Consider the following 13,747-nt stretch of genomic DNA (forward strand, 5'->3'; position numbering starts at 1 on the left):
TACTAGAGTGGGGTGCCATTGCTCAAAAGGACTAGGGGACACCAATTCCGGTAGATTTATTGCTCTTTTCATTCAAAAGTAGCCTAAAGGATAGAAACTTCCACTGGTGAAAAAACAGGTATGGCATTAAGAATTTCTATTTTTCCCATCAACCCCATTTTCACAGCATAATACTCAAGTTTAACTGCTTACAGATAAAAAAGATTTTTAATCTCATAAGATAAACTGAAGGGGCAGAGTAACAACAGTATTTTACCACTTTACCCCACCTCTACCACTTCCTATTGTCATTTGGAAGTTAACTGGCTTTACAGAAACCCAGGCTACTCCATTCTCATCTCCTCGCTCCTTGAAGCTCCTGGGCGGCGGATTGGCCCGGGGTGGCCGGCGACAACAGAAAGGCCAGGAGCCCTCCACTCCTAGCCATCCATCATCATCCATCAGCTCCAGCCAACAACTCCAGCAGGGCCTCTGCCCAGGCCCCCAGGTGCCGTGCTGACCGACACCCAGTGGCTGGTGAAGGTTCACACACTCAAGAGGACCAGCAGTGGTACAACCAGGGCGCCGGGCATGTCCTACAGCTACGTGGAGCAGTTGAAGGGCCTGTCCCTGCTAGTCAGGGCCTCACAAAAGGTGGTCCATTGGAGAAGGGAATCGCAAACCACTTCAGTATTCTTGCCTTGAGAACCCCATGAATAGTATGAAAAGGCAAAAAGATATGACACTGAAAGATGGTCTTTCAGGTCAGTTGGTGTCCAATATGCTACTAGGAGAGCAGAGAAATAGCTCCAGAAAGAATGAAGATGCTGAGCCAAAGCGGAAAGGATGCCCAATTGTGGATGTGTCTGGCGGTGAAACTAAAGTCTGATGCTGTAAGAAAACAATATTGCATAGGAACCTGGAATGTTAGGTCCATGAATCATGATAAATTGGATGTGGTCAAACAGAAGATGGCAAGCATGAACATCAACATTTTAGGAATCAGGGACTTATAATGGACCAGAATAGGTAAATTTAATTATCATATCTACTACTGTGAGCAAAAATCCCTTAGAAGAAATAGAGTAGCCCTCATAGTCAACAAGACAGTCTGAAATGCACTAGTTGGGTACAATCTCAAAAATGACAGAATGATCTTAGTTTGTTTCCAAGGCAAATCATTCAACATCACAGTAATCAAGTCTATACCCCCAACCACTGATGCCAAAGAAGCTCAAGTTGAACAATTCTATGAAGACCTACAAGACCTTCTAGAATTAACACCAAAAAAAGATGTCCTTTTCATCATAGGGGGTTGAAATGCAAAAGTAGGAAGTCAAGAGATACTTGGAGTAACAGGCATGCTTAGCCTTGGAGTACAAAATGAAGCAGGACAAAGGCTAAAAGAGTTTTGTGAAGAGACTGCACTGGTCATATCAAACACACTCCTCCAACAACATAAGAGACGACTCTCCACGTGGACATCAACAGATGGTCAATACTGAAATCAGACTGATTATATATTCTTTGCAGCCGAAGATGGAGAATCTATACAGTCAGCAAAAGCAAGACTGGGAGCTGACTGTGGCTCAGACCATCAGCTCTTTATTGCAAAATTCAGGCTCATACTGAAGAAAGTAGGGAAAACCACTAGGCCATTCAGGTATGACCTAAATCAAATCCCTTATGATTATACAGTGGAAGTGATGAATAGATTCAAGGGATTAGATCTGGTAGACAGAGTGCCTGAAGAACTATGGATGGAGATTTATAACACTGTACAGGAGGTGGTGACCAAAACCATCCCCAAGAAAAAGAAATTCATGAAGGCAAAGTGTTTGTCTTAGGATTCCTTACAAATAGCTGAGAAAAGAAGAGAAGCCAAAGGCAAAGGAGAAAGGGAAAGATATACCCAACTGAATGCAGAGTTCCAGAGAATTGCAGGGAGAGATAAGAAAGCCTTAAGTGAACAGTGCAAAGAAATGGAGAAAACGCAACAGAATGGGAAAGACTAGACATCTCTTCCAAAAAGACAGAGGTTCCAAGGGAACATTTTATGCAAAGATGGGCACAATAAAGGACAGAAACAGCAAGGACCTAACAGAAGTAGAAGATATTAAGAACGGTGGCAAGAATACACAGAAGAACTGTACAAAAAAGTTCCTAATGATCCAGATAACCATGATCATGTGGTCACTCACCTAGAGCCAGCCATCTTGGAATGTGAAGTCAAGTGGGTCTTAGCAAGCATTACTACAAAGCTACTGGAGGTGATGGAATTCCAGTTTAACTACTTCAAATCTTAAAAGAAGATGATGTTAAAATGCTGCACTCAACAAGGCAGCACATTTGAAGAAGTCGACAGAGGCCACAGGACTCGAAAAGGTCAGTTTTCATTCCAATCCCAAAGAAGGACAGTGCCAAAAAATGTTCAAACTACCACACAATTGTACTCATTTCACCTGCTAGCAAGGTAATGCTTAAAATCCTTCAAGCTAGTTTTCAACAGTACATGAACCAAGAAATTCCAGATGTACAAGCTGGATTCAGAAAAGGCAGAGGAACCCGAGACCAAATTGCCAACATCCACTGGATCATAGAAAAAGCAAGAGAATTCCAGAAAAACATCTACTTCTGCTTCATTGACTACGCTAAAGTCTTTGTATGGACCACAACAAACTGTGGAAAATTCTTAAAGAGATGAGAATACCTAGACCATCTTACCTGCCTCCTGAGAAACTGTATGTAGGTCAAGAAGTAACAGAACTGGACATGGGACAACAGACTGACTCAAAGTTGGGAAAGGAGCACGTCAAGGCTGTATATCGTCACCCTGCATATTTAATTTCCATGCAGAGTACATCATTCGAAATACCAGGCTGGATGAAGCACAAGCTGGAATTAAGATTGCAGGGAGAAATATCAATAACCTCAGATATGCAGATGACACCACCTTTATGGCAGAAAGCAAAGAGGAACTAAAGAGCCTCTTGATGAAAGTGAAGGAGGAGAGTGAAAAAGCTGGCTTAAAATTCGACATTGAAAAAACTTAAGATCATAGCATCTGGTCCCATCACTTCATGGCAAATAGATGGAGAAACAGTGGAATCAGTGACAGACTTCATTTCTGGGGGCTCCAAAATCACTGCAGATGGTGACTGCAGCCATGAAATTAAAAGACGCCTACTCCTTGGAAGAAAAGCTATGACAAATCTAGACATCATATTAAAAAGCAGAGACATCACTTTGCCAACAAAGGTCTGTCTAGTCAAGGCTATGGTTTTTCCAGTGGTCATGTATGGATGTGAGAGTTGGACCATAAAGAAGGCTGAGTGCTGAAGAATGGATGCTTTTGAACTGTAATGTTAGAGAAGACTCTTGAGAGTCCCTTGAACTGCGAGGAGATCCAACCAGTCCACCCTAAAGGAAATCAGTCCTGAATATTCATTGGAAAGACTGATGCTGAAGCTGCAGCTCCAATACTTTGGCCACCTGATAAGAAGAGCCAACTCATTGGAAAACATCCTGACGCTGGGAAAGGTTTAGGGCAGGAGGAGAAGGGGGAGACAGAGGATGAGATGATCAAATACCATCATCTACTCAATGGACATGCGTTTGAGCAAACTCTGGGAGACAGTGAAGAACAGGGAAGCCTGGCGTGCTACAGTCCATGGGGTCACAAAGAGTCAGACACGACCGAGTGACTGAACAACAATAAGAAATTACTTATTAATTACATTGTTTCAGTCATATTTGCCGAACTCTTATCCTTCATACTACTTTTTAAGGGGTTGGAAATTAGAAGACAGCAAAAGATTTTCATAAACAAGACAGGTGGGGGTGGGAGGAGAAAAACTGGAAAACTTTCAACTTACCGCCCTCAGAAAGGGGACCACAGGCAATAATCCAGTTAAGAAAGCAAGCAGTCAAAGGATAAATATTTACAATAACAACATAGTAGTAACTTTGACACCAAGTATGACAGTATCTAAATCAACATAATTTAAGTAGCTTTTAAGTCTGGAATGACTAAAGCTGTTAATAAAACATGAAAATATTATGACATTTATCTGAGAATACAAAAAAGGAAAAATAGCTGTTCCAAATTTACCAAAGCCATGTTTACAAACTGTACAACCCACATGTCCAGAAACTGTGCACTGAATGGGAGAGGCTCATTGGTTTCACTCGCACCAGGGCTGTGATGCAAATGGTAAGCAAAACCTGGTTCCAAAGTGGGGAAAAACAGCTCCGTGGCTTCTGAGGAACTGAGTGGGTAACATCAGGTAGAAGGAAGGCACACACAGTAACAGGAGCCCTGCGAGTGCGGCTGCCCATCTCCCAGACCATTCCAGAGACCTGGGTTCCAGTCCAAGATCTACCTATAACAAGCTGTATAATCTTCAAATGACTTGAGGCCCTCAACTTCCATATCTATAAAATGAGAGGTTAGTCTGGTAAGAATCTATGGTTGCTTCTATAGAAGAAAAACCTTTTAACTCTAAAGGCAGTCCCTTTATAACTTTTTAGACAATTGATTAATGTTAATGGCATATCATGCTTTTGTGCCCATTAGTAAAGTACAGGAAATTAATTCAAACCACTCTGGTATGACTAAAAGATTACATCTAAGCTAATGCATAACAGAATGGCAAAGCTGCAATGTAACAAACGAGGGGAAAAAAAGATGCTACATTTGGCATGTATCAAGCTGATCATGTGCAATGCCATGGTAGATGAAGCATAAGCTGGAATCAAGACTGCTGGAAGAAATATCAATAACCTCAGATATACAGATGACACCACCCTTATGGCAGGCAGAAAGTGAAGAACTAAAGAGCCTCTTGATGAAGGTGAAAGAGGAGAGTGAAAAAGCTGGCTTAAAATTCAACATTCAAAAAACTAAGATCATGGCATCTGGTCCCATCACTTCATGGCAAATAGATGCGGAAACAATGGAAACAGTGACAGACTTTATTTTCTTGGGCTCCAAAATCACTGCAGATGGTAACTGCAGCCATGAAATTAAAGGATGCTTGCTCCTTGGAAGAAAAGTTATGACCAACCTAGACAGCATATTAAAAAGCAGAGACATGACTTTGCCAACAAAGGTCCATCTAGTCAAAGCTATGGTTTTTCCAGTAGTCATGTGCAGATGTGAGAGCTGGACCATAAAACTGAGTGCCGAAGAACTGACGCTTCTGAACTGTGGTGCTGGAGAAGACTCTTGAGAGTCCTTTCGAGCGCAAAGGGATCAAACCAGTCTATCCTAAAGGAAATCAGTCCTGAATATTCATTGGAAGGACTGATGCTGAAGCTGAAGCTCCAATACTTTGGCCACCTGATGCGAAGAACTGATTCACTGGAGAAGACCCTGATGCTGGAAAAGACTGCAGGCAGGAGGAGAAGTGGGAGACAGAGGATGAGATGGTTGATGATATCACCAACTTGATGCACATGAGTTTGAGCAAGCTCCGGGAGTTGGTGATGGACAGGGAGGCCTGGCGTGCTGCAGTCCACGGGGTCACAAAGAGTCGGACTGAGCAACTGAATTGAACTGAACTGAAGCTGAAACAATCGAAGTCATAATACAAACCAAAGACTATTATGAAACACGATCTAAGGTAATTCAAATAGACAAACTAGTGAGAAATCAGTATTTAACAGAGAAAACAGAATTGTTTGAAAATGTCACTGGTTTTGGTATTGTATGAACATATTCAGGTTGTGAATATAGTAAAAGCAGAGTTAGTATTAAATGATCAAAAGACTATTTTTCCATATTTGCTAAGAATTTGATATATCAATCCTTGCTTTTGAAATGATAAATAATATTTATATTCTAGATAGCATGCTTTACATTTTTATTCTTGCATCAAAAATAATAAAATTATATAGCTTTTAGAAGCAGTTTAAGGGGAAGCCAAATAAATATTTAAATATTTAAGAGAAATTTTAACTCTGCTGAAATGATTTAGCATTAATCCACAAGAGAAGTAGATACAACTCAAAAATATTTACTGACTTTCCCTACTATATAACAACATTTCTTGGCACATCACTATCTTCAGTGAATATTTATTAAGCTTTTATATTATGTGCAAAGGATTTATATTAAGGTTACATGAGATGAACAGTCTCTACAGCTAAGAAGCTTACAGTCAAATAAGAGAAACAAAAATAAATTGTTTGCAAATTTGTATTGTTAAGTATCGAATGAGAAGTAAGGAAAATAAATGTTAAGAGTAATTCAGAGCAAGGCAAACCTAAAAAGGTCCAGGTTGCTCAGGGCAATTCTTAGGAGGAGAGACATAAGTTGAGTATTAAAAGAAGACTTTTAAGAAGGATTTGATGCTGAACACAGAAAACACAAAGTAACTGTTCCTGCTCTTTGGAACCTTATACCCAACCTTACACTAGGAGGTCTGTAACTGATAACTGAACTAAACTGCATCAAAAGTGCAATCAACCAAAAAAGTGTTGGATGGGCAGCTAAAATGACAGGATATTAAAAGGGAAGTTTCTGCTGAGAACCACAGACAACTGACATTCCAAAGCAGGTGCCAGAACATTCTCAATATTTCCAAAGGAGGCAGTGTAAAGGGTTGAGATGTGCTCCCTCCTACCCTCAACACTAGTGAGAGGAGCTTCATGGGAAGTACGGGTTGAGGCTGGAGAAGAGTTCCTCCAGGGGAGCTAGGGATAGGAACAAGTACCCTTGCCTGCACTTGTGGAAAGGGGAGGAGATGGATGCCTGCCTCTCATCTAAAGCCTAGAGGAAAAGGCTTTGATGGGACTACTTGAAGAGCTTGATATGTGTCTCAAGCACTTTGAACAACATACTGAACTGGCACCTGATTCATCCCTGGAAATTCTAAAGGGTAAGAAGCTGGATGAAGAGGCACATGAGAACAAAAGAGAGACGGCTGAATTGGGGCCACTTCCAGAGTTCCTCTGGACAAACAACGAGTGATGCTTATGGACCAGTGTGGGTCCTATGAGACAGAGAGAGAGCAAGCTGGGGTGATGTCATCTGGGTCCAACCCAGGGGGTGACCCGGAGCTTGAACAGATCTTGGCAAAATGAACACGATGGTCCTGCCAGATCCAAGAAGCTGAGGAGGACATAAAAAACCAGCCAGAATATAGATGCATTCTCACTGTCAAACAATGGGAGGTGAGCAGCTGACATGGGAGGCAGAGGATCCACAGGCAAAAGAAAGAACGTTCAACACCCGCCAAGTCTACAACAGCACTGAAGTTAAATCACCAGGCACTACTCAAGCATGAGTGAGTGAGTTGCTGCTCCTCTTTCTTCTCTTCCCTTCTTCCTTGTCCAGCTTGGGAGGGATGAGAAACTAGGACTGGCAAGTCCAAGGAGAAACAGAAAAGCCCAGTCAGAAGGAAAAAAAATCCTCGATTATTGTCTTCCCCCTTGCAATGGGCAGAGCTAGGAAGTGGGCATGGGGGAGAAGCTTCATCTTTAACTCAGGTTCAGTTTGGGGCTTTAATTTGTTGGCACTAGACATTTTAATAACCAAATTGAGATTTTTGTGACTTAGTTACTGGAGGACAATTTGCATTATCTCAAAGCAACCAGAAAAGTCAAGTTTATCCATAAACTGAAAGGGACAGTGAATGACATAAATAAAGCCATTTTAGCATGTCATCCCACAAGCCCTGCTTTTCAACCGAACGCACTATAAGAGTCGACAAGGGGGAGAGCAGAGAAGTACACAAATGTGATCTTATAAAACGTAACTCAGCCCATCCAGCTTCTCTATCTTGAGATGGCTCAGTTATTAACAATTCCAGAAATCTGCCACAACAGGACTCGGGAATCTAACAGTACTTTTTAAAATTTGGCATGAGCGACCACAATATAATAGACTCACTTTAAAAAGCAGAGACTGTCTTGTTCCCTGATGTATCTCTAACACGTAGTGAAGCGCCCTTACATAAAAGATGCTTAAAGAACTGCTGTGTTCTTTCCATGTGATGGCGAGGTTAGGTCCTTAGAATCTGAACAAATTCTGTTAAGATGTGTTTAGAGATGTTTTAGTTAAATGTATGTTACTATGTAACATACTGTGTAATGTTATAATGTAGATTACTTTCATCCTTCTTTTGTTGCCAGCCAAATCTCTGAAAAATGCAAATGAATACTGTATTTTTAACACTGTACTACAAAAACAGAGAGCAAATGTGACTATTTTAAGCTCTGATATTCAAATACTGGAAAAATTACTATATACATTTAAAGAGTTTAGCAGAAAACCCACAAAGAAATATAGTATCACACAATGCCATTAATGCCGGATGATTTATTTTTAAAAGAAATTGCATTTAAAAAGTATATTAGCCAGTATTTTACTAATACTTTGTTTACTGGTATGTTTGTCTTTTCAGTGACAGCCTGAATTAAGGGCCTACTACCTTAGTTACAGTATCATCATCTCTCTTTTAAAGATTAAAAAACTAAAGCCCAGAAGTTAATGACTTGCCCAAGGTCATACTACTAGTAAATGGTAGAATAGGCATTTTAACTCAAGACAGTATGTCAGATTCCCAAGCCATGCTAACAATAAGGCTGAAGAGGTAAGTTCTGTTGACTCATTTCCAAAAGAAATGAAACCCTATTTTAATGGTTATCTTTATAATGTCTGATTCTGAAATATAAGCTATTGTCAGGTCAGTTCACCATGGTTCTATTAACATATACCTCTATTGATGTGATTTTCTTAGTAAACTTATAGCAGACACCAATAAAATTTCTGTATTTGATAGGAAGGTAAAATATACCTTGCATGCCATTTTGGGGATTTAATGAGTCATTCCTTATCCTGACAAAATGTCAAACAAGGCTTTTTAGATGAATCATGTATCTGCATTTAGTTAAATGGCTCAATCTATAAGTTTTCAAAGAGCAAATACGACCAAGGATTTGGCCAACTGTAGTTTAGGATCATCCTTTTCTGGTGAGCTTTTTCCTAGTTTAGTAAAAGTTGATATATTACTCATCATTCTTACGGAATTTACAGAAAGTGTGAAAGAAAGGAAGTGAAGTTGCTCAGTTGTGTCCGACTCTTTGTGACCCCATGGACTGTAGCCCACCAGGCTCCTCCGTCCATGGGATTCTCCAGGCAAGAATACTGGAGAGGGTTGTCATTTCCTTCTTCAGTGAATCTTCCCGACCAGGGATCTCCTGCATTGCAAGCGGATTATCAACTGAGTTATCAGGGAAGCCCATAGTTATAGGATTTGGGCTCCTCTTTCCATGGAATTCTCTAGGCAAGAATACTGGAGTAGGTTGCCATTCTCTTCTCCAGGGGATCTTCCCAACCTAGGGATTGAACCTGGGTCTCCTGCATTGCAGGCAGATTCTGTACCATCTGAGCCACCAGGGAAGCCCACAATAAGTGTATTTGACTATAAAATCGACAGTTTCCAAACTGGTACATAAAGGCAGCAGGTCTTAAGTGTATGTTTCAGAAACTGAAGGGTGTTGACTGAAAGAGTCCTATAATCAGGCTGCTTCATTCTCCTGCCTTGTTTTAGAAACAGAGGTGAAGAGACCCAGGTGGGATATTTCAGTGTCAATCAGCGGTTCTCCACCCGGGATGATCCCTGCCCACCTCTCCCCCAGGAACATTTGGCAATGCTTGGAGACAAGTTTATTGCCGCTATTGTGTTTGCATGTGGGGGGACTACACCTACCGGGTAGCACCAGGGATGGTATCTTCTTGTATAATACACAGTACAGCCCTGCCCACTCCCAGCAAGGAATTATTCAGTCTAAAGTGTCAGCAGTGCCGAGGCTGAGAAACTCTAGTAGAAGAGATTAAATGTCTGAGGCCCTGAGCAGAGAGGGCGGCCTGAGGGTTTAGAGACTGTAACTCTAAAAGCTAAATCAGACAGTCCCTGTAATACTCAGTAAGGATTAGATGTAGCACTCAAGCAGTGCTGCGAGCACTGGCAGCGGGCAGCCTCCTGCTTTGTTAGATCTGAGGTGGGGAGTGCAAAAAACTTCTATTAATACTCCCACCTTTCACAGTTGTGATTTTTTTTCCCTGATAAAAGAACAGGAAATTTAAAAAGCCTAAGTAAAAAGAAAAGTAGTTTGCTAGAGAGAAAAGAAACTTCTTTTGTTAAACTGTACACAGTTCTACTACCAACTTCCTGAATGTTTCTATGACTTACAGCAGGGCTCCAGACAGTTACAACCTAAAATAAAAATAATGGCTGTTTTGAACATACAGTAAGAGAAAATCAGAATAAATAAATATGTATGTATCTGGACCGGAAGTATTCTAAAGACCAAACATGATTTCAGGAAGCCTAGCTTTTAGCTCCCAAATGTGTAAATGCCCTGATGGAATACTACTTTTTCCTTCTTGGGCTTTTCCTTTTCTGAATCTGGGAACCCTCAGTTACAAGAGAAAACAGTAAAAACTGAACACACAGCAACCTCTGAAATGGTGCTGACATAAAACAAAAACCAAATACTAACAAACAAAACTTCCCCAGATGTTGCCTTGCTCTTTTCGTGGGTGAGTTTTACAATTAGGCTGTTGTACCTTTCCCTTTGCTCTTCCATTTGATCTCTCATGCTTTAGTCCTTTCCATTATTCTTTTCTACTCTCAATCACATTTCTTCACCAAAATATTTTTACCTTGTCATTCATTTTAACTTCCATTTCCTTCTTTCCCTCTCTTTCAACTCTGTCTTACTTCACCCTCTCAAAAGTGCCAACTAGTAATGGAATTATATAATGAGAATTTTGGAGCTCAATCAGACTTGAGAGATTTTTTCTAGCAGCAAACTCCACCATGCCCACCTGTCTTCACATATCAACGCTCCTAACATGTGGTTAGCCAACTCCGCTTAAACACTAAACTGAGGTCCATCACTTCTACTAGCTTCCAGAAACCACGGATAGGGATCACTTCTCACCTGATGGATATTGAAAAACTTATCATGAGATCTAAACAGAGCAATGTAATTAATCTAAATTGCTTCTGCTCCACAGAAACCAACGTTTCTCATTAACAACCTTTACTCAACTAGGAAAAAACTCACCAGCCAAGGACGACCCCAAACTACAATTGGCCAAATCTACCGGCGTTATTTGCTTTTTGAAAACTATCTTCTGATAAACTGAACCATTTAACTCAATGCAGACACATGATGCATCTGAAAAGCTTTGACTTTCTATCGGTATAAGGAATGACTCATTAAATCCCGAAAATGACACGCAAGGTATGTTCCCCCCTTAACGACGTAACCAATAAAAGATACTGACGAATTTCGAAGACTCGAGGTCATGTTGGGTAAATACGGTACTGTGCTTCATACAGTACAGTAGTGTAAAGCCTCGTGGAGCCTTGGTACATGCACGAGAGCAAAAGTAAAGTGATTTCTCATTCTGCAGTTAAAGAAGGAGATCCTAATTTGTTCCGTGCTGGCTTATCCCAGGATAGCAGGGTGCAAAGCCCCATAAACCCAGCCGTGCCGTCGGGTTTAGTTTAGCTTTCATTAACATCACCGGCATTGCACCGAAGTTTGAACGGTTCTAGGAGCTAAGTCTCTGGCCGTGGTTTCCAGAGCAGCCCCCTTACAACTCGCCCCAGGCGCGGGGCGCGCAGCCTCCCAGGCGGGCAGGTGGGCCCCGCGCTGCCGCGCACAGGGTCTCCGCCTTGCCCACCCGCGGCCGCGCCCATACCTTGGTGAGCTGGGCGATCTTCTTGCTCATTTTCAGGTGCATGTCCTGGCTGTAGTCCATGCAGTGCCCCGCCTGCTGCCCGGCGGCCGGCGAGGGGACGAATTTGGCCGCCGAGCCGCCGTAATAGTGCTGCTGCCAGCTCATGCCCGGGGTCGCCATCTTCCCGGCAGACCCCGGCCAGGGCGCGGGTGCCCGCGCTCGGGGGGCGGCCCGCCGAGCCTCGGCTACTGGGACGCAGGAGCCCGGGCGGCCGCTTCCGGACCCGACACCCGGCCGCGACCGCCGGCCGCGGCCGCCCGCACCCACCCGCCCGCGATCTCCCGGTCACCGCCGTCCAGGGACGGGGGCGGCCCCGCCGGCCCGAAGCCGCGGGCGACTCGGGCGCGGGGCAGATGCCCGGGTCCGGAGGCGGCCCGGCGGGGCCCGATCAGCTCTCGCCCGCTCTTCAGCTCGCGCCAGGCGGGAGCGACGCGGGCAGCGTGGCCCCGCAGGTTCCGCTCCCACTGGGACCCGGGACCCAGCGAGACAGCCGCCGCGGGGCTTGCGGAGGGAGGAGGAGCCAGGGCGGGCTGCTGCGGGGGGAGGCGGGGACAAGGAGGAAGCCGCGGGAGCCGCGGAGCCGCCGTTACCAGGACGCGCGGCCCGCGGAGCGCGCGGGGCGGCGACGTCATTTCCCCGCAGCCAAGCTCCGCCCCGCGCCGCCGTGGGCCCCGCAGCCTCGCAGCAGGTGCGGGCGCTTTTGGCCGGGCCGGCAGCCAGGGTTTCCCCCGCAGCTGGGGCCGATCTCCACCCCGCCCCAGCTGCCGCCCGCCTGAGTTAAGTCCCGTGTGCTGCGTGGGCCGGAGAAGACGGGGCCGTGGTGACCTTCGGTGTGCCGAACGCGTGCAGACTTACCCAGCCTTTCCACGTGCATCATCGCGTCCCCTGGGCCCAAGTGGCTCTTCCCCAAGAAGAGCGGCAAACTCACATCCAGCTCGCTCCTAACCATGGCCTCAGCACCAGAGACGTGCATGATGAAGTCGTGGGAAATCCAATACCCCCGACCCAGACCTGTGCTTCCGAACTCACACCAATGTGATTGTTACAGTGTCTTAGGCTGACCTACTACGTGCCAGGCACTGGCCTTCATTCAACACCTAGTGTCTGTGAGTGGAGAGGACACACCTCATCAATTCGTATAGCATTGCATCACCACACTTCCCCAGTCTAATGGAGCTCCAGACAATTATATATGAAATCTACTTGGCTGCAAGTAAAGAGAAAAACAAAAGCTGGAACAAGATGTCAGCTCCTTAAGGACTTGAGGCTGGGCCAAAATGTTCATTACTTGTGCATTTCACCTTACCAAATGTGTTGTTGTCGTTTAGTCACGCAGTCCTGACGGACACTTTTGCGACCCTATGGACTGTAATCCTCCTCTGTCCATGGGATTTCCCAAGCAAGAATACTGGAGTAGGTTGCCATTTCCTTCTCCAGGGGATCTTTGGAACCCAGGGATAGAACCCACCTCTCCTGCGTCGGCAGGCGGATTCTTTACCACTAAGCCACCAAGGAAGCCCACTAAATGTATTATTTCCTACTAATTATCTCCTAACATCTCTACTGCAGATCAAAAAAAAAAAACTTTTAAGTGTGTCCTGTGTTCAAGTAAATCAGTCGTTTTAGGGCATTCTTAACACAAGTTTTTAAAATACAGAATTCTACCTATTTAAAAAATCTATTCTCATGCAGTTTTGCCAGACTGAATCCACTCCTGTTATAACATGTAATTCCTCTTTAGTAGGAAACTTGGTGTTTGTTGCTCAGTTCAGTTGCTCAGTCATGTCCGACTCTTTGCAACCCCATGGGCTGCAGCAAGCCAGGCCTCCTTTGTCCATCACCAACTCCCAGAGTTTACCCAAACTCATGTCCATCCAGTCAGTGATGCCATCCAACCATCTCATCCTCGCTCGTCCCCTTTTCCTCCTGCCTTCAATCTTCCCCAGTATCAGGGTCTTTTCCAATGAGTCTGTTCTTCACATCAGGTAGCCAAAGTATTGGAGTTTC

General features: G+C 44.0%; 1 protein-coding gene across 8 annotated transcripts in view; it reads right to left on the reverse strand.

Annotated features, from left to right (window-relative positions):
- Positions 1-12,003, reverse strand: part of FAM184A (family with sequence similarity 184 member A) — a 123,891-nt gene extending 111,888 nt beyond the window's left edge. For all 8 annotated transcript variants that reach the window (XM_025294773.3, XM_025294771.3, XM_025294774.3 and 5 more), the window contains exon 1: positions 11,702-12,003. In XM_025294773.3, coding sequence (XP_025150558.3) covers positions 11,702-11,860 — 159 coding nt within the window. In that variant the 5' untranslated portion in view covers positions 11,861-12,003. The remainder of the gene's footprint in view (positions 1-11,701) is intronic.
- Positions 12,004-13,747: the final 1,744 nt, after the last annotated feature.

Source organism: Bubalus bubalis, chromosome 10 (genome assembly GCF_019923935.1).
Source record: "Bubalus bubalis isolate 160015118507 breed Murrah chromosome 10, NDDB_SH_1, whole genome shotgun sequence".
Taxonomy (NCBI): Eukaryota; Metazoa; Chordata; class Mammalia; order Artiodactyla; family Bovidae; genus Bubalus; species Bubalus bubalis.